Consider the following 20,736-nt stretch of genomic DNA (forward strand, 5'->3'; position numbering starts at 1 on the left):
GGCACAGCACAGCCCTGGGCTAGCTCCCTGAAGCCTTGTGTCTGCTGACTGCGCTCAGGTCCTGGGAAGCGTCCACAGCTTGCTGAGCCCCTCTGGCCCTGAGACTGTGGGGGTGGGGGGCACACAGCCCCGCCCGCCCTTCTGAGGATTTCCATGCCCGCGTTGCAGAGGCCAAAGCTGCTGGCGAGCTCACCTGCTGCAGGGTTGGGGTCGGGGTTCAGGAGCCGCAGGGCCAGCCCCGGTGCTTTCCTTGGATTCTGGGCCCCCAGCGCTGGGCTCCGAGGTCAGGCCGCCAGCACTCGCCTGTGTAATGTCCGATACCATCTCCCACCCCAGTTTAAAATAGCAGCATCTGTTGTTCTTTGCAAAACAGGCCTTTGTGAGGAGTCTCTCCTCAGTACAGCACAGACAAAGCCTGGGGGCCCTTCCCGGGCTTTGGAGGCGGCTGGGTTCTCAGACACGTTCTCCCGGGCGGCCGGCTTTCAGCTCTGTCCCCGCAGCTCCTTCCAGGACAGGCCGCTGGGCGTGGAGCCCGGGCCTGGCTTCTCTCCCGGGACCGTGGGAGATGGTCGCCCTCCCTGGCCACCCTGAGAGCTGTGCCCTGAGAGCGTTTGACATGGGAAGGGCTGTAAAGTGCTCCGAGCTTATTAGCGATGCGCACGTATTTTAGGTTTTAAAAATAGTTTCAGATTTTAAAAGCCTCTTCCCTACATAGTTGTCCTTAATCCTCATTTTACGCGAAGGAGAAGTGTGAGCGGAGCTCCATTTGGGACTGAGCTGAGAGCAGTCAGAGCAGGACCTGCCCAGCTTCCTGGGAGTAGGATGGCCCGGGTGTGCGTCCCGGTGAGCTGCCGCCTGCTTCACCATTGGCCCGTCTCCCTAAACTCCCACTGGAGCTCTGAGGACATTGTCAAATTGCACCCACATTCTGAGCACTGAAACTTGCAAATTACTTTAGATATCACCTCTCCCATCCTTGGTTTTACAGGTGAGGAACGGGGGTGTAGGTGGGCGGTCTGTTTGTCAGCATCTATCCACTGAGCACCTACCCACGGCTGTTTCCCCAAAGGGGCGAAGAGTCCCACAGCTGGAAACCCACTCAGACCCTTGGTAGCCAGTAAGGTTCTTTCTGGGCCTGAGGGCCGGGCAGAGGCAGGGTTTTAGACGGAGGAAGGAGTACAGAGGTCAGTCCAGCCCTTCCCGGGACCAAACCAGGCAGATGGACACACTGCTCAGTAGACTTCCCACATGGCTCAGTTGTGCAGTGACTGCCACAGGGTCCCCACCGAGGACCAGAACCACCGGAAATACTCCTCTTGCTCACCACCCTCTTCTACAGCCAACACTGCCTCCTTGGGCCAGCCGTTCCCTGGACTGTTTACAAGTCCCCGGCCACTTCTGGGGCCTCTTTTTCTCCTGAGAGCTCCATGAAGCCAACAGGGCAGGCCCTTGGCCCCATGTTAGAGACGTGCTCGGGGCTGCACACACGTGTGTGGGAACGCTGGGAGCGTTGCCGTGTTTCAACACAAACGTTATGATCATGCACTCATACCATTTGCAAAAAGCAAATTCTGCGTGGAGAAAGTGATTTTGGACATTGAAGCAGAATTTTTGGACTGGGCAGGATGTTCCAGATTCTTTGTCCGCCAGAGTCGAAGAATGAATCCACGGACAGAAGGTGGTCTAACAAAGGTGGAGATTTATTAAAGAGCAAGTACAGACTCCCACATAGGAAGGGGAAAGGTCCCACTGAGTTCCTTTTCCCTGCGGCTTATAAAGGCTGTAGATTTTGATGCCTTGATATCCCCTCTGATTGGTTACTATTCCCTTGGACTGGTTACTACAGTAACCTCTGAGCACAAAGGTCAACCTCACATGGGACTGTGAGGGTCCCCCCCCCCTTATTGTTTTCCTATCCCCTTTGGGCTTTCTTCTCCTTTTGGATGAGGGCCTCCTTTCATTTATTTTGTAAATGTAGACCTTTTGCTTCTCCCAGCTTCCCCTATTCTATGGAAATATACCTTCTGCTGCTCTGCAGCCCCGTGCTTTTTCCATGGTCCTCTATTTCCAAAATTTCTAAAATTCCCTAAACCCATCTTTTTCACTCCTAAAAATTCCTGTTTCAGGCATTTTCTTAGTGTAGGAAGAGACTTCACGGTTTTGGTATTTGTGTGTTAACAATAATGAGCAAGGACGCTCTGCAGTGAATCATGGGGCTGGTGAGCTGATCCAACCCCCTGTGTTTTACAACTTTGAAGGGACTAGCTCGGTTCTTCACGTTTCCACACGCGTGGTTTTCTATGATGAAAACACAATGGCAAGGTGACACCATCTGTGGAGGGTAATTACGAAAATAAACCTCCCTCACAGGAATGTCATTGCCCTTTCCAGTAAGGAGTCTTAGAAATGCATTTGCTCTCTAAGATTGAAATAAATACAGAGAATAGCCACAGATTTAACCTAAAACTTATCAAAACCTGCAGGTGCACAGTCTCTCACCTCTCTCCTTTCTTTCTAAGCAGAGGGTAGGAGACCTCTTGGTGTTTTCTATTTTCAAAAGTGCCATCAGGCTTCACGCACAGTTCCTCAACAAGTATCAGAAGTTGTGGTTTCAAATTGAATTTTAAACACGGCAAGTCAGTATTCAGGGCTCGGAATTTATTTCCATAAACCCCAGTGTGGACCGTGATGTCCTCAGGGGGCGTCTTAGCCTCCCCTCGGCTCCACTCTGGGGCTCAGCGGTGGGCCCTCGAGGAGCCCTTGGGCTTTGGTCGGAGGATGGGCTCTGGGGTCAGCTGGCCCAGCACAAATCCTCACCCATGTTATTATTTTTAAAGTGGTGGGAATGGCAGCCAAGACAAGGGACACCGTTAGTAATACCTTCCCCGCAGAACTGTGAGCATTCTACAAGACCAAGTGGGTGTTGGCTTAATGCTGGGCTAGACCATAGACATGGTAAGAAGTAGGAGCTGTGACTATTTCCTGACATCTTATTTCTCCATTCCTATTGAGGAGGAAACTGGTCCTGCAAGGTGTGTCAGGCCATAGAAACTGAACAATGAACTGCTCTGGGGGGGTGGGGGTGGGGGATGGAGGGGTCTTATGCTGGTGCCAGGACAGACCATTGATGTGGCCTGACACTTGGTGGCCTTCCTGCAGGGCCACGAAGAGGGCAGGGGACATATCTGCAAGACAAAGACCCCAGCAGGATATATAAAGACAGGCTCTCCTGTGTTTCTTCACTCTGATTTGGAAATGATTCCCGGAGTTCGGGGTCCCTCCCTTTCTCTAGGAAGCGTGCTTGGTATTTCTTTGCTCTTCTGTAACACTATCCCATTGCCTCTGCATTCTTGCTTTCTGTTGGCCAAGGTAAAGCTACCTAATTCTACAAACTAAACGCCCAACAAGAGGGAGCCAAGGCGAGTGGGGGCTTCTCTGTCTCTCTGCTGGAGGTTACTAGTACATTTATTTATGCCACAGAGATGACTGGTAGGCAAGTTTCTGCCTTTAGTACCAGTAATAGGTAGTGAGTGCTCCTTGGCAGGCACTGTTCTGAATCTATTTGCCATGTTAATACATTGGATGAGCCCAAGGAAGTAGACACTGTTACCATGCCAAGGGCATACACGAGGCAACTGTAGCTGGGCCACCCCCATTAACCATACTCCGTCCATGGCCTCCTGTTTCCATTCCTTCCTGTGGGCTGACGTGGCTTTGCTGCCTCCCTTGCAATCACATCAAGAGTTAAAGCCAGTCTGCTCTCCCATTACTCTGCCCAGTGGAGGCAGTTAGTAGCTCCGTTGTTTGCTGAGCAAGTAGAGGCCTCTTAAAGAAGCCAAGCGGTTCCCTGCTTGTTAGATCACCGTCACCGGGGGCCATGCTATTACCTCTACTCTGGTATCATCTCTGCCAAGTGCAGCTGCATATATGGACATGAAGTCCTGGGGCAAGGACATGATTTTGAAATAGGAAGTACAAGATTTTAATCCAAGTGCTGTTGCATATTGGCTCTGTGTTCTCCCTTGGGCTCAGTTTCTTTACGATATGGGGATACTAGTCTACATCAAGGGGTTATAGTGAATACTGAATGAGAAGAGACTGACTGGCACCTGGCTCATAGCAAGTGCTCATTGAATGGCTACAGTAATGATCATGATATTATTGTACAGCCACCTTCTGCTGGCGTTTTAATAAACCCATTAGGTTAAAGGCAACTTGGTCAAAAGTTGTAAATTTGCTTGCTCTTTTATTTTTCAGGAAATAGGTGCTTTAGCTTTTCATTTATACTTTCAAAATTCATACTTAACTCTTTGAGTTGTATCTTCAGGGACAAGCATTTTTTAGGGATACAAGACCTGCTCCTGAGAGAGGGAGTCGGCATCCGGACACTGGCCATGGACGGGGGACCATTGCACGGTGATGCTCTCTGTATGCAGCTGAATGAGACTCCTGCCTTTCACTCCCCCCACTGCTCTAACCCTGGGGGAGTCAGACTTCACTACAAGTAGCAGAAGAGATGAGAAACCCAGGAGACTTAGCAGCAGCAGCCAACTACATCCGCCCCACCCAACCTGGCCATTCCTCTCCGGAGCACTGAACTTGGAAGGGTGGGAAGCTAGAGCCCAGATATACCTGGGGGAGTGGGCGGGGCAGAGGACTGAGTCTGTTTGACCCCCTAGTTCTTGGCGTCGTAGCATCACTAATTTGTGCAAAAACCCTTTCTTGCTTTATTTATCTATGCATTCTCCCCCCAGCCCCGGCCCCCACTTTCATTCTTCCTCTAGAAAACCATTTTAATGAGTTCCACATGTATTTTTTGTTTGCATATGCCCTGGCAAACTTTGTAGTGTTTCTGTGTGCACATAGTTTCCATGAATGTAAATGGCTCTGTATTAACTTGTTTTGTTTCATATTTTTCATTGAGCACTGCTTCGAAGATCTGCCCATGTCACAACGTGGTCTGTGGTTCCTAACTGCTGTTGGAAGCAATGGGTCTGGAGATTTTATACCTAAAAATTGAGACAGTTTGTTAGTACCTAAGAGGGAAACTCTGTGCTCTGTCCCAGATTTCATCCAAGGCGGAGATGACTCTCTCTACAAAGCGTGTTTGGAGGCAGTTGTCTGGGGAGGAAGGTCTTGCGTCATCGTACCTCAGAAGGTCCAGTTCTTTTAATTAACCAGCTACAAACGTGTCCACTGCTCCATCCATGCTGTGTGGGGACAGACAGTACAATAAACAAAAGGCATTGTGAACGGAGGCTATTCTGGGAGCTACAGAAAGTAAGGACATGGGGGTTGAGAGGAGGCAGAGAACAACTTCAACCAGGGACATCGGAGAAAGAAGAGGGAGGATTGGAGTTGGGACTTCAAAGCATAAACAGGAAAAAATAGGTTTTGATAGAGAATGTGAGCAACATAGAAGTAGTTGGAGAAATGACATGAACAAAGTAATATAAGTTAGAAAGTGTAAGTACCGCTGCGAGGAGGCAGCCCCCTCCCTCCCTTCCTTCCTGACTGTTTTTTGTTTTCTTTTTACCTCAAGCAAAATATTAATTTATCTTACTGTTGACGGTTTGCTTTAAGTAGTCTGTAATCCATAGTGATAATTACTCCCTAATAGATTCCTTGTTATTCTCCATCATCAAGATGAGGAAGCAGTGGCGGGTCTATGTGAGGAAATCCAAGTGCACATGCTCCTGTGTGTGGAAGGAGTGAGTGGTCCTATTTCGCATTGTTAAAGTGGCAGTTTTCAGATCTTGCACCCATACCTCGAATCCTCATAGATTCACTTACCCTTTCATTTCATACTAGAGGCCCAGTGCACAAAATTCATGCAGGGTAGGGTCCCTAGGCCCGCTGGTGATGAGGGCTGATTGGGGCCTTCCTTTCCCAGGGTTGCCAGCCAGGGCCTTCCTTCATTCCGTGCCACCCCCTGGTGGTTAGCACATGTCATAGCGGGCAGTCAAGCTCCCGGTTGGTCAAACTCTCAAGGGGACAATTTGCATATTAGCCTTTTCTTATATAGAATATTTTTTTAAAAATAAAAAAGAAATATCCAAGACCCTCTAAGCTACGTTGTGGACCACTTAGGCTGTAACAGTTGTGAGGGTCGTCAGAGTGTATATGATGTTGCTGTGTTTTTGCATTTTTCTTCAACCTGACTTAACAGGACCTTCCCAAGGTGCTTAAACTCCTTACTAGACAGTGAGGTACCACCGTTGGTATTAATGAACTCTAGACTTGAAATGCTCATGTTCGTCCTGCTGATCTTGCCTTCCTCCTAAAAGTATTCCTCATGAATCCATTCTCGCCTTAATTTGTCTCTGGTGAAACACCTGCCATCCAGAGCTATGCCTTAGTGTCAGCCTCAATGGTCACGCCATCGAGGAGGGAGCCCGCGTCAGTTGTTTGGGGAATTTAATGTTGACAGTATTTGTATGGTGGGAAGGATCTTGAAGCTTCAAGTCAATAGTGGGGTCTTGCAATCAACAAGCTAAAATCTAGGTTCCAAAGGGAGAGCACTGGCCTTGCTACAGACGCAGCAGGGATCTCTGTTTTATTCTGTCTCCTTTTTACTTTTCCAGAGCATTTCATCAAGGCCCTGCCAGAGTACCACGTGGTGGCACCCGTGCGAGTAGACGCTCGGGGGCATTTCCTGTCCTATGGCTTGCGCGCTCCCTTCACCAGCAGCAGCAGGAGGAAGAGGGACTTGGAGAGCCCAGAGGACTGGGTGTACTACAGAATTTCCCACGAGGAGGAGGACCTGGTTTTTAACTTGACGGTCAACCAGGAATTTCTTTCCAAAAGCTACATCGTGGAGAGAAGGTATGGGAACCTGTCCCATGTTAAGATGGTGGCTTCCTCCGCGCCCCCCTGCCATCTCCAGGGCACAGTCCTGCAGCGGGGCACCAGAATCGGGACTGCAGCCCTGAGTTCCTGCCATGGACTGGTGAGTGAGTGCCTGGCTCCATCACCTCCCTCCCCTGTCCCCCGACCCCGGGCACCTTGACCTGTACACCCACAGCCGATGGGTTCACAGATGCGGTCAATACATGTGAATTGAACACTTATGATGTGCATGATCGTGGTCTCTAAATGTGTTAAGGAGAAGGTGCATAAAGTTAAAAGCCAGTAAATCTGGGGGATGGAGAGGAAGGGCCCTGAGTAGCAGGGGAGTCCAGCCTGCAGCCAAGGTTGAGACACTGCTCTCAATTGCTCCCAGGCTGGGAATAGAACAATGGGACCTTCTCCATTGCACATGGTCCTTGCAAGCCAGGAGAACCACCATGTGGGCATTTTCAGATTCAGATTTCAGACTCATATTAAATTTAGGAGCTCAAAGAAGCAAATATTAATTAATGGAATTATGTGGTAGTAGCCAAGACAATGGAAAATTTTTAGATTCAAATCGTTGAGTGATTTTTGCCAGAAAAACCAGTCCACTGGGATTACTTGGGAGCCTTTCACACACAATTGGAGAATCAATGGATGTTTCTAAAAAAGGCACCAAGACAGAAGATGATTTGACTATGAGTGGTGGCTACATAATGCAATATACAGATCATGTATCATAGTAATGTACACTCAAAATCTATATGACCCCATTAACCATGGTCACCCCAATACATTTAGTTTAAAAAGTCACCAAAAGCCCAATGAGTTTCTTTCCTTTCTGTGAGGACACAAGCTGGCTGGCGTCAAATTCATTTGCCCACGTGCCATAATGGGCCAGTGCCCACCTAGAGTGGTCCTAGTCAAAGGGTAATGGTTGGGCTGGTGTCTGATTTTTCCTGATCACTTGTCTGGGGTCCCATGTCCACGGTATTCATTTGGCCTTTCATGGAGGATGACCCACACTGAGACTCACAGGATGGCAGGCGTAGGGTAAGCTGGCGCTAAGCCTCCTGCCCTGAGTGGCATCTGGAAGGCTTTCTGAGGAGGGAGGCATTGTCATGTGCAACGGACATCTGTGTCTCATTCCTGTGGCTCAGGCAGGCACAGTGTGTGCTTTGATGTGGTCCTCCTAATGCTAGAGGCTGCGTTCTCTTGGAGTTGTCTCTAGTTTGAAGTTCTCTGTTGGAGCAGACTCATTTGGTTGCAAACTGAAGACCCAGAAAGACCACCCATGACAAGGTGTGGCATGACCATCTCCCTCCACTTAACATCCTCTCACCTGGCTCTGTCCCCAACCCTGGAGGCTGTCTTCAGACTGAGTTAGCCCATGTCCCCAGCTTAGCAGCCCTCCCTCTGTCCATCTCAACCATGTTCATCACCTTTTCCCCCTCAACACCTCTATAGCTTCAAATTACAGAATTTATTTCTTTACAAAAAAAATGTTTATTGATTTTTTTTTTTTAGAGAAAGAGGAAGGGAAGGAGAGAGAGAGAAACATTGTTCAGCTGCTCCTGTATGTCCCCAACTGGGGATTGAGCCCATAACCCAGGCATGTGCCCTGACTAGGACTTGAACCAGCAACCTTTTGGTGCACAGGATGGTGCCTAATCCCCTGAGCCACACCAGCCAGGGAAGAGTTTATTTCTTTTGAACAGTTTAGTTGATTTGTTCCAGTCCCAGTTCTTTGAAGGAGAATCCGTGTTCTTTAATCAATTAGGCTCGGAAGTCATCCTCAGTGGGAGTTGTGAGCTGTGAGGATCTCAGTGGGTGGCTTTGGATTTGCTGCTACCAGGCCCTACAGGATTTGTTCTAAGTTAGTTTATTGTTAGTATTTCAGTTTAGGTTTTTGTGCTTGGAGGATAGTTAAAAGGTTAGACTTCACACTTTTGTGGGATACAGGATTGGGGTTTAGACTCCTTATGCCCCCCACCCCCCTTTCATCAAGGGCTTGGTTTAGGTACCCACCACCCAGATTATATATCTGAGTCTGGAAAAACCATTTGTAGTTTCTGTTCACAGTCAGGGACAGTCTTCTCGCTCATGCTTTATTAAAGTAAAGACGGTTCTTGGCTCTGTCCTAAACCCAGCCTCAATCAACTCCAGCCCTTGCTGGGCACTCAGTCCTGACCCCTACGCTGAGTAGCTGGGCCTGGCTCTCTCCAGGACATGCAGCCTCAGCCCCACCCACCTCTCCTTGCCTTCCCTCCTGGCATTCTGAGGCTTCCTTTCTTGTTTTGAGCTTGACTGTGGATTTCAGTATTGAAAGATGTTATCATTTTTAGTGTGTGTTTATTTTCAGTTAAATATTTTATTTGAAGTAGTTGTAGATTCATATGCAGATGCCAGAATTAAAAGCAAATGATCCCAGGGACCCTTTGTCCACCTCCCTGACCCCCAATGGTAACATCTTGCAAAATCACTCCACAATCACCATGCCCACCATTTCCATCACAATCCCTCGTGCTGTCCTTTTATGGTCACACATTTCCTTCCTGCCCCATCCCTCCTCAGGCTTACATTTTTTTAAATATACTTTATTGATTTTTTACAGAGAGGAAGTGAGAGATATAGAAAGTTAGAAACGTCGATGAGAGAGAAACATCGATCAGCTGCCTCCTGCACATCTCCTAGTGGGGATGTGCCCGCAACGCAGGTACATGCCCCCGACCAGAATCGAACCTGGGACCTTTCAGTCCGCAAGCCGACGCTCTATCCACTGAGCCGAACCGGTTTCGGCCTCAGGCTTACATTTTATATTTCAGTTCATATCCATTTGAATTAATTTTTGTTCAGGGTGTGAGACTTAAATAGAGGCTCATTTCCTTCCTTCCTTCCTTCCTTCCTTTCTGCCTTTGGGTATCCAATTGCTCCATTTTTTTTAAAAAAGGCTACCTTCCTTTTATAGGATTGCTTCTTCACTTGTCAAAAATCAGTTGGACATAGTTTTGTGAATCTGTTTCTGAGTTTTATGTTTTACTCCACCAATAGAGTCTTCATTACTATAGCTATACAATTAGTCTTAAACTCAGGTAGACTGATTCCTCCCATTTTACTCTTCTTTTTCAAAAACTGTGTTCATAATGCTAGTTCCTTTGCCTTTCCATACCCATTTTAGAATAATCAGACTACAAAAATCTTACTGGGATTTTGATAGGAATTGCATTAAACTTAAATATGAATTGGGGCCGGGGTGGGGATTGACACTTGCTGTGTTTAATCTTCCAATCCATGAACATAGTAGGTTTCTTCCAGTTCTGCCCATGAGACCTGCGGAGGCTTACTGGTGGAACTGAAAGGTCCATGCAGCTTGGCCCTCCCTCCTTCCCAAGGTGATGACTATATAGCCTCTTAGGGAAAAGTGATAAATCCCACACAGATGGCATTTCTCACAGGACATTTCCCAGCAAGCAGTGAGAACCACCACCTGGGCATTTTCAAATTCAGCTTCACAGTAAGTACAGGAGCACAAAGAAGTGAATATTAACTAATGGAATTATGTGCTAGTGGCCAAGATGATGGAAAATTTTTAGATCCAAATTATTGAATCCTTTTGCCAGAAGAACCCATCCACAGGGTTTACTTTGGAGCCTTGCACACATAATTGGACAATTAATGGATGTTTATAAAAAGGCACCGAATGAGTTTCTTTCCTTTCTGTGAGCACACAAGCTGGCTGGCTTCCAGTTCATTTGCTCATGTGCCATAACTCACCAATGCCCACCTAGGGTGGTCCTAGTCTAAAGGATAATGGCTGTGCTGGTGTCTGCCAGTCGGAACCAAGTCCTGGCTCAGGGGGAAAAGGGCCCATAGCCCAACGTGGAGCATCCTTTTTGTAATTTGTCTGCCTAGATGGGGTGCCTTTTACAACTCATCTGTCTGAGGAGGCACCTTCTAGAATCTCATCTGTCTCCTGCATGCTTTCCTGCAACTTGCACAAATGTTTGCTACCACGGTAGCCATGGAGGCCCCTACATGCAGGATCTGGCCTGGCTCTGTGGCCCTCAGAGTACAGTCACACGGGAACACCAAAATTCATCCCCAGGTTGTTTCCCCAAAGTCTGAGAGATTCAGTTTCTGTTTTTTCTTTCTTAAATTAGAGTTTGAGGTACAGTATAGTTTCAGGGGCACAGCCCAGTGATTGGACATTTATAGAACTTACAAAGTGGTCATCCCGATAAATCTCAGTGTCACATAGCTGCGTGGAGAGGTGGGCAGTCTGTGTGCGTTAGTAACAGATCCTTTCCCATTGCACGGCAGCAAGATGCGACCAGTTCCTTTCCCCAGCTCACCTTTGGGTCAAGGGGAAGAACAAGTGTGTGTCTATTTCCTGAAGCCACGGGGTCTCTGCTTCTGGTCTCCAGGGAACAGCTCCTTGAGCTGAACCAGGGAGGAGGCCTTCTCGAGAAGACACTTACATGCAGGCTCAGGCCCTAGAAGTATGTGCAGAGGACAAACCCCACATCTGCAGTGAAACTCTGCTGAACTGCATCCAACAGCCCCACTTACGGAAACCCTTGTTTCCTTGGGTAGCCATCTTTCCATCGAACTGAAAATGTGAATTTTGTCACCAAATGGAAGGTGTGCGCCAAAAAAGCACTTTAATCTTCCTTCTCTTAGGGGGCAGGACACTATGAAACTTCAGAATAGCTTTCCAGCCTTTAACCAGCAAGCTATCGGTGTTTGCCAGGAGATGCTATTACAATAGTTTTAACTCTTTAAATGGTATGAGGTTCTAATTTGCAAAAATGCAAGATTTAAGTGCCCTCTGTGTGTTGCTGTGTAAATGCTACAAATGAGATTAGTGACGTTTAGAAACTTGGGCCATCCGATGGCGCCTCTGTGGAGAGGGGTATATGTCGTTACACCACAGGACTCCCTCAGCTCTTGGCCCGGAGGACAGTCCTACTGGGTCCTGATCCCAACAATCTAAGGATGTAACGGTTTCTGCCTCTTGCTCTTGAGCTCCAGCTGCAGCCGGGGGTGTGGCTGAGGAATGATCCGCTGGCAGAGCTGGTGGGAAACTTGCCCGGTGGCTTCCAGCCCTCTCCCCATCCCAGGAAACATGTTGAGTTGAGGGAGGCCTGTGTGCCTGGGTTTGTGGTGCGTGGGGGGAGGAGGGGGAAGGGGGAAAGAAATGCTCTGTGCATCTCCTAACGCTGCTCCCTGCCTGAAGAATTCGCCCTGACCCCTGACCCCTGACCTTTGGGATTGCAGGGTAAGACCCATGCTCACTCAGACATGAGAGGAGCGGGGCCTCTGGCCGGGGGGAGGTCGCCCTCCCTGTTACTGCTTTGTGTTCAGGCTCATAAACACAGGGGGTTCCCCCGCCCTCTCCCCGTCTTCTGCTCACTGTTCAGTTCATTAGGTTCATTCTGAGGGTTCCCAGCCTGGTGGGTTGGAGGCGAGAGAGAGGACGGAAAAGCCTCTACTTAGAGGAGCAGCGTTACTTTCTTTCTTTTGCTGGATCTTAAATTAGGGACCTTCCCTGTCCTGGGAGGGGCTGGAGAAGGAATGACCCTGGCTGTTGTGGGAGACCAGCGGCCAGTGCTCTGGCTGTGAGCGGGCGAATTACTTGGCTTACAGTCCACACCATGCGGCACAGAGATGCCACTGCCTTCGCCTGCATAGCTCTCCCGCAGGCACTTCAGGGTGAATCTCATTTCGGTTTTCATGACAGACATGGAAGATTAGGTGTCCAGAGTTTTCCATTATAGATGGCTTAATATTTCTCTTGTTTTTTGATGCAGCACAAATTGTAGGTCCAGGGAGCTTAAATATCAGCTTTCAGAAAGATCTAGTTGCTTTAAAAAATGTCTCCATTGAGTGACAGATTTTAATAAGGACTTTGAGAAGTGAGAAAGCAGGAGGTCTGGGTTTATGCTTCGGTAACTGAAACACTGTTTTGTGTGTTTCTTTAAAAATATATTTTTATTGATTTTTTTTACAGGGAGGAAGGGAGAGGGATGGAGAGTCAGAAACATCGATGAGAGAGAAGCATCGATCAGCTGCCTCATGCACAGCCCTACTGGGGATGTGCCCACAACCAAAGTACATGCCCTTGACCGGAATCAAATGTGGGACCCTTCAGTCCATAGGCTGACGCTCTATCCACTGAGCCAAACCGGTTAGTGCGAAACACTGTTTTACTTGGTTGTTGGAGATGATCTCTGAGTGTGACATGACAGGTTGTTTTTCTTACTGGGACGACATGCTTTGCCTCCTTGATTCCGTGACTTGAGGGGACAGGGTCCTTGCTGCCAAGTGTGAGGCCCATGGCCCGGCAGCCTGGGCATCGCCTGGGAGCTTGTGAGAAATGCAGACTCTCAGGTTCTACCCCGACCTGTTCAATCGGAACCTAAGTTTGAACAAGATCCACAGGCGGTGTGTATGTGCATTAAAATTTGAGAATCGTTGGCCCATCAAACCCAGAGACACTAATTCTATCTGAATACACTGTTCTATGTATTAAATCCCTTTGGCAAACATGGAACGCCTAATGATGCTCAGAAACAGTACTGGGGGTGGTGGGCTGTTTTAATCAATGTGGGTGCAAGGGTGGACGAGGAAGCTTAGGTGATGTGATTCCGAAAAAGACAGGAGATCCACGGGACCTGGGAGCCAAAGAAGGCAGGTTAGAGTGGCCAGATGTGCCCCTTGTCATCTTCGCTGCTCTCTGTCCTCTGCAGTGTTTTGTGATGTCAGGAGCCATGGGCAGATCTTACCAGGACAACTTCCGGCTGTCCTCAGGCTCATTCATTCTCATCTTGGGTGAGTGCGCTAAGCAACACTGTCTTGTTTCAGTGTCTTCATCCAAGCCCTCGAGAAGAGGCGGGCTTTCTGGGCCCCGGGAGGCTGGCGCAGACACCGTGTAGACTTTCCTTGCTACTCCCCAGGGGACGGAGCCTTGTGGATGCTACGTTTGGGTTAAGAATGAGGAGACCTTGATGTTTATGAATTTTTCCCTCAGAGATTGCAAGTGTGGAGTTTTCCCAGGTGTTAATGGAAGTCCAGGTATAAAAGGGCGATGGCAAAGCAAGAAAGGCTTCCTTCTCAGCTCTGTCCCCCGCACAGTGCACCCAGGGACAGGAGACCAGGCCTCTGCTTCTGGGCGGGGCCATCTTACTCCCCTAACCCCTTGTCCTTGACAAATAACTGGGGACTTAGAGAAGGCATGCTTATGTTCGTCTTTCCACCTCTTCAGAAACCACTTTGTAGTTAACCCTGCAGTTGTCCTGTCTGCCTTCTTCACTGCTTATACCTGGTCATTTCCTTTTCAAATAGTCCAACATGGAAACATCTTCCTCCAAACACGTTTCAAAGAACCACGACCTCCTGCGATTTCCCAGTGGTGTGTGTTGTGTGATTTTCTTATTTCTCTCCTTGAGATGTTTCAGGTGTTCGTTTGAAAGGAGTGACTTTTGTACATCAGGGTTTCCCCAGCGGAAATCAATTAAAAAAACATATTTAAATAAATAATAGAACGTGGTTCACCTACAACCCCCCGCCTGGATTAGCAGGGAGAGCACACTTGGAATTTGGGGTAAGCAGCTCACACTGGTGTTACCAGGCTCCGTTCTGACTGGTCCTCACTAGACCTGGTATTATCAGCAACTCCTGTGTGTAGGCAAGGAGACTGAAGCTCACATAAGTTACGTGACCTTCCAAAGGCCACACACCGAGAGGAGACTGAAAAAGTTTATTTCCGGTTCCTGTGGTCTCAATCTCAATGTTGTTGGGCCGCTTGGGGAAGGGAGAGGGAAGGGTCAAGTTTGGCAAGACCTGTTTTAGGAGCTTCACTTTCTGATGCGGGACCTGCCATGGAGGGAGGTTGGACTTGGAGTTGAAGTAGCACCTCCGATTAATGTCAGAGTCACGATGTTCAAGTCCAGTTGTTTTTGAGTCAGAAGAGGGAGTTACTATAACCAGCTTGTCGTTTCCCAGTGTTTGGTTAGTTGTCTGGTCCAGGGAAAGCTTTTCGTTTTCTTACTTCCTCCTACACACTCTGTCTCTTCATCCCTTCCCGCCCTCTTCCCCATCTTCCTTCCTTTCTTTCTCCCTCTTACCTCTCCCCTGCTACTTCTGTTTCTCTAACCTCTTATGTTCTGTGATTCTTAGTCTGCTTTTAGCTTTTTTTCCCTTTATTTGCCTTGTCTTCTAATACTATCATTTTCGATTTAAAATCTTTTTTTTAATCCTCTGACCCCATTGAGTCTGGCTGATGGGCTCTAAGAAACTATATAATTGGCATGATTTCTGTTTAGTCCTTTAAACTCTTGAAAGATTGCTTCGTATTTTCTAAATTTGTGTAGCTTTTGCTCATCATGAAAGTCTAGACACTCATGTGAGTCTCCATGAGGTGTTGGGGGATTTTCCATGAAGCATTTCTGTGGATGTTGTGGAAAGTAATTCACATGCAATGTCATTTCTTATGACAGGTCTCCCTTTTAAAAATGTGAGAGATGTTAAGCTGAACCACAGATCCTAATTTAGGTATGACATTTTTTTTCTTTTTAAAAAAGATGTTTTTATTGATTTCAGAGGGGAAGGGAGAGGGCAAGAGAGGTAGAAACATCAATAATGAGAATCATTGATCGGCTGCCTCCTGCACGCCCCCTACTGGGGATGGAGCCCACAACCTGGGCATGTACCCTGACTGGGAATCAAACCATGACCTTCCAGTTCATAGGCTGATGCTCAACCACTGAGCCACACTGGTGTTGTGACATTTAATGTTCTTCGTTAATTACAGTTTTTGTACTGAACTCTCTATCGTGCACAACTTTTAAACTTCTTAAAAGAACGTTTTCTGAAAGGCAAGCCTTGCTCAATAGGAAATCTGTTTCCCTGGAGAAAAGTTGCAAGTGAGGTTTCTCTCAGTAATTAATTCTCAGCAGTGCTCTGCTTGTAGGAAGTGGTCACTGAGGAATGCTGTGATTGAATGCAGATGTTCGCTGCCCTTGACCTCCTCCTGACTGCCTTATTATCAAATCCACAGACGCCTCTAAGCGTCTTTCTCAAAATAATCATGCCCTCCAAGAAGCACGGAGCAGAAAAGTTAGTGCAGATGCTGGGAAGGGAGCAGGAAGCGCTTTACCCAGGTCCAGAAACCCCATTCCCCTGGAAACAAAGGCGTCCCCTCCCCTACAGGCACAGGTTCCTACAGGAATGGATGCTTTCCAAGAAGATTTTGTTGGACCGAAGTGGTCAGTTGTCGAAAGGAATTTGTTTATTTGTGTGGGTGTGGTGAGCAGAGCTCTGATGATGACTTCCTTATAATGTGTATTTGGCTGAATGCAAGGGAAATGTGACCTCCCCTCCCCTGTCCACTGCCACACCGAGGTCCGTCATAGTCCTGTTGCTTTTGTCTCCAAAGCATAGTTCAAGTCCTTCTCTCCTCCCCTTGTCCACTCTCCCCACAGTCCAAGTGCCCCCATCTCTTACCTGGTCTCATTCCTGGTTCCCTTGCCTCTGTGGTTCATTCTACACAGAAAGCCAGGTTGACCTGACAAGAACATAAGCTGGGACTTGTCTGTGCACTGAGCCCACCCAGTGGTTACCCATCATTGTTAGGGCAGATCCAGACTGCTGCAGGGGCCGGCACCACCTCCTCTGCAGGCTCTGGTTTTCCTGTTCTTCCCGCTGGTCCTCAGGCTTCAGCCACGCTGCCTGCTTTGGATGTATTTGGTTGCTGCTGTTTTGGGGGCAGAACGTTCTTAAGTTCATCTGGTTCCTTCTGGTGCTTCCATTTTTGCTTACTTATCACCTCCTCTGAGAGTCAGCTGAGCACCCCATGTCAGGGGCCGCCCCATTCATTCACTCGGCTTTCTCACTTGGGAGAATGCTGTTAGTTTAACGTAGTGAGGATGTGGACTTCAAGAAAGCAAAAAGCAAACCAGCAATATTTATATTTGTACTGAGCTTCTGTAGCACAAACTGGCACTGTTTGGTGCAGGTATGTGTGTATTTGGGTCTCTGCACAAACTTCCTAGACAGATAGATAGATAGATAGATAGATAGATAATGGATGGATATTATCTTTTATTTGATTACTAGAGGCCCGGTGCATGAAATTCATGCATGGGTAGGGTGCCTAGGCCTGGCCGGCAATCATGGCCAATCTGGGCCCCCAGCTGGCACCCACCTTGGCTGGCCTGGGGCCTGTGGGCTGGGGGCAGCTCCTATGTTGAGTGTCTGACCCCTGGTGGTCAGTGCACATCATAGCGACTGGTCATTCCACCAGTCATTCTGCCATTCGGTTGATTTGCATATAGGTTTTTATTATATAGGATAAATTTTATCCGGGTGGGGGTAAAATCTCACACTACTCTGTATTTTCCAATCCTGAGAACGTTGCACATATTTCATTTCTCCAAGCCTCAGTTGTCTTAAGTCCAAAATGGGGAAAGTTAATGTAAGGACTACAGATCATGCTTGACAATTCCTTACCTGGGACCGTGGTTTCTTAGTAAATGAACTAATTTGGGGGCCGGCTGCATGGTTTTCTCTCATGATTCAGTGGATACTCACTGTGAGCCCCACGTGGATGTAGTAGACTAGCCACGGTGCTTTGTGGAACTTCCGGTCCTGAGAGCTCAGGAATGGGGCTCTGGTGGCAGGCTGGGCTCCGGTCTTGGCTCGGCCACTTACTTATTAACTGTGCAGCCTTGGACAAGTCACTTCTCTGAGTCCCATTTGTGAAACATAGAATAGACTTCGTAGGTCATCCTGAGAGTGAAAGGGAGAGAATTTGAAACATGTTCAGCAGCGTTCATGAGTGATGGAAGGTGCTGAAGGAGGTGACTTGTCTTTATATTCCATTGCTATTACTGTGGCAGGTGTTGCCACAGGTCAGGTGATTTTTCTGCTTTTTTTCTTGGCTCTCTTCACCCCAAGTGCCACCAGGGACTTAATTGTTTCCAAGAATGAATCCTTTCATCTTGAGTATCAGTAAGCCTCTTGGGCTTTTATTGTGACCTAAATATGTATTTTTATGCAGGCATTTGAAAGAAGAATTCCTGGCCAACAGCAGCATATGTGTATGGAGAGTGGGAACATGGTGTCCTAATCCTCCAGGGAAATGGTGACATCTGTCCTGAATTTCTGTTTGCCCAGGGAATTGGGGTGAACCGTGTGTGTGTGTGTGTGTGTGTGTGTGTATGTGTGTGCGTGTATGTGTGTGCAGGTGGAATCTGGGACCCAGTTGATGTGGTGGATGGGGTTTTGTGGAGAGGGGCAGGGCCCCGGCCCTCTGGAATGCAAGCCAAGAGTTCGTAGACGGTCAAGGGTTCCTGAGCGAGGAGTCAGTCATTCCTTGACACATACCTGGCAGTTGGCTCTGTGTTAAGTATGCAGCTTTGCAGGAAAGTCTTTCTATGTTTCCTCAAAAATGCAAAGAACTTGTTTTAAAAATAACCTTTATTGTTTTTTCTAAATATAAAAGTAACAAATATTACTGTAGAATATTTGAAACATTCATACAAACACTAAAGAGAGAAATGAAACTCTCCCCGTAGTCCACCACTTTTGAGCCGAAGTTCGATGAAGTCCATTTGTGCAGCGATTTATGCAGTGAAAAGCAAGCAGTGCTCTGTGATCTGAAGTGCACTGGAACTTATTGGAACAAAGTTATTTTTTAACACATTTTATTTCTGCTCCTTCCTCATCACACTCCCACTGTAGTTATTCATCGTTAGCATCTCACACTAATGTCCATGTGCCTTCAAAAGTTGATGGGGCACATCTTTTATTCATAGTGAGTTTTGTAAAAAAAAAATATGTTTTTATTTATTTTAGAGAGAGACGAAGGGGGGGAAGAGAGAGAGAGAGAGAGAGAGAGAGAGAGAGAGAGAGAGAGTAAGCAAGTGGCCTTTCCTCTTCACACTTTTCAGTCTCATCTCTGCCTCCGACAGATGTCTCCGGTGCATGTATGAGAGTCAGAAGGAGTGAGCCTTCTATTTATACTGATATAAATGGAGGCAAGGCATGGGCATAGTTAAAGATAGGGAAACCCAGCACTTTTGTTAGCCATCATTTTAAATAAGCAAACTTGTATCATTGTCCCCAAATCAAAAGGGGGAAAATGTCCCCCCCAGTGCTCAGCAGAAATATTCTTTCTGAGCATGTGCCCTACCCAGTGATAGACACTGTGCATGTCTTGTGTGTTATAAAGTTTTGCATGTGTAACACACTTGCCTGAATGTCAGTTGAGTGGAACTCAATTGAAAATGTCCCTAAATCAAAAGGGGGAAAATGCCACCCCCTCCCCCAGTGCTCAGCGGAAATATTCTTTCTGAGCATGTGCCCTACTCAGTGATAGAAACTGTGCATGTCTTGTGTGTTATAAAGTTTTGCATGCGTAACACATTTGCCTGAATGTCAGTTGAGTGGAACTCAACTGAAACAAGAAAAGGAAACTCCATTCTGTTTGAGAAAAATTCCAACGACACTGATTATTTCTGGTTTTCATATTTTAATCTTGGATAGATGTACTGTGCCCATGTCCACAGGCTTTTCCCCCCTCACAACATGTTCACTTATTTGTTAAGTAACTAATAGCAAGAGGTACATCTTTGAGAAACGTAGTCAGGTGGAAGCTCCTACAGTGCAAGATGAGGAAACTGAGGCATGGTGAGCTTGCACAATGAGTCAGGGGCACTGCTGAGAACTGGATCAAAGATCCCCTTTCCCACTTAATTATTCCGTCTAGCAGCCTCCATGCCCTTCCACCGAGTCCCACGTTTTGTATTCAGAAAGCAAACTAGGGCCCTAACCGGGTTGGCTCAGTGGATAGAGCATTGGCCTGCGGACTCAAGGGTCCCAGGTTCGATTCCGGTCAAGGGCATGTACCTTGGTTGTGGGCACATCCCCAGTAGGAGGTCTCTCTCATCAATGTTTCTGACTGTCTATCTCTCTCCCTTCCTCTCTGTAAAAAATCAATAAAATATATAAGAAAAAAATAAAAAGTATATTTAAAAAAGAAAGAAAGAAAGCAAACTGGGGCTACTGTTTTTTTCTTCTTCCACTTGAACTTTGCAGATAATGTCAGCGACAGGTCACAAACAGCTGTGTTGGTGGCCACCCGAGCTCTGAATCTGGAGCCCACAGAGCAGGCTGCATTCTTCAGAAGGGGAGGAGCCATCTTGGTACCAGCTGCCCCTCAGGGATGCTGTCTCCTTGTTTTATCCTTCTGGGCAGGACCCTCCCTGGGAGTCAGGAGGTACTCAAGGGGGCCTGCCACTTCTCACTTTTGCAGGGGCCTTGGCCCTGGGGCAGGGCTTGGGGACTGTCTCTGCCACCGAGAGTTTTCATCTTATAGAGCTAGGCATTTGCCATGGCAATCTATTTTGTTGCCTGTGATAGGAATTGTGAAAAGTAGCCAGAATAAGACGGTGGTCAGGAAGGAGTCAGCTCAATATGCTCCCATCATCCTGTCACTAATTAATCAGGACAGCAAACATGCATCATGCTACCTCCCATGTGTTTTGGGGAGTGAGATGGCATCTAAGATGAGGGATGGAAACAGGACCCTTCGGTTGGAACCAATGATGTGCCTCTTGCTACTAGTTAAGATGCAGTAAGTCCAGCAGCATATTTGCCTTCAGCTGCTAGATGGCTGTGGGGGCTAATTAGTGAGGCATCTTTCCCAGGAGAGCTTGACTTAAGGTCACCGTTTGTTTTTGCTGGGCTGATCACCGCCATTATTTAGGAGGCAGCGTAACAGAGTGTTTGGTGATGGATTCTGGGGCCAGAGTACATGGGTTGGCATCCCAGTTCTGTCCCCTTCTCACAGCTTTTGGACAAGATATTCAGTCTCTATATGCCTCAACATAGGTGGATTTAACA

The 20,736-nt window shown here is 47.5% G+C and overlaps 1 protein-coding gene across 1 annotated transcript in view; it reads left to right on the plus strand.

Moving 5' to 3' along the window:
• ADAMTS12 (ADAM metallopeptidase with thrombospondin type 1 motif 12) overlaps positions 1–20,736 on the plus strand; it is a gene marked incomplete at its 5' end in the record, with an annotated part of 188,196 nt that overhangs the window by 1,149 nt on the left and 166,311 nt on the right. The window contains one exon of the mRNA XM_006761798.2: positions 6,585–6,949. Within this exon, the coding sequence (XP_006761861.1) occupies positions 6,585–6,949 (365 nt within the window). The remainder of the gene's footprint in view (positions 1–6,584; positions 6,950–20,736) is intronic.

This window comes from Myotis davidii, unplaced genomic scaffold (genome assembly GCF_000327345.1).
Source record: "Myotis davidii unplaced genomic scaffold, ASM32734v1 scaffold496, whole genome shotgun sequence".
NCBI lineage: Eukaryota > Metazoa > Chordata > Mammalia > Chiroptera > Vespertilionidae > Myotis > Myotis davidii.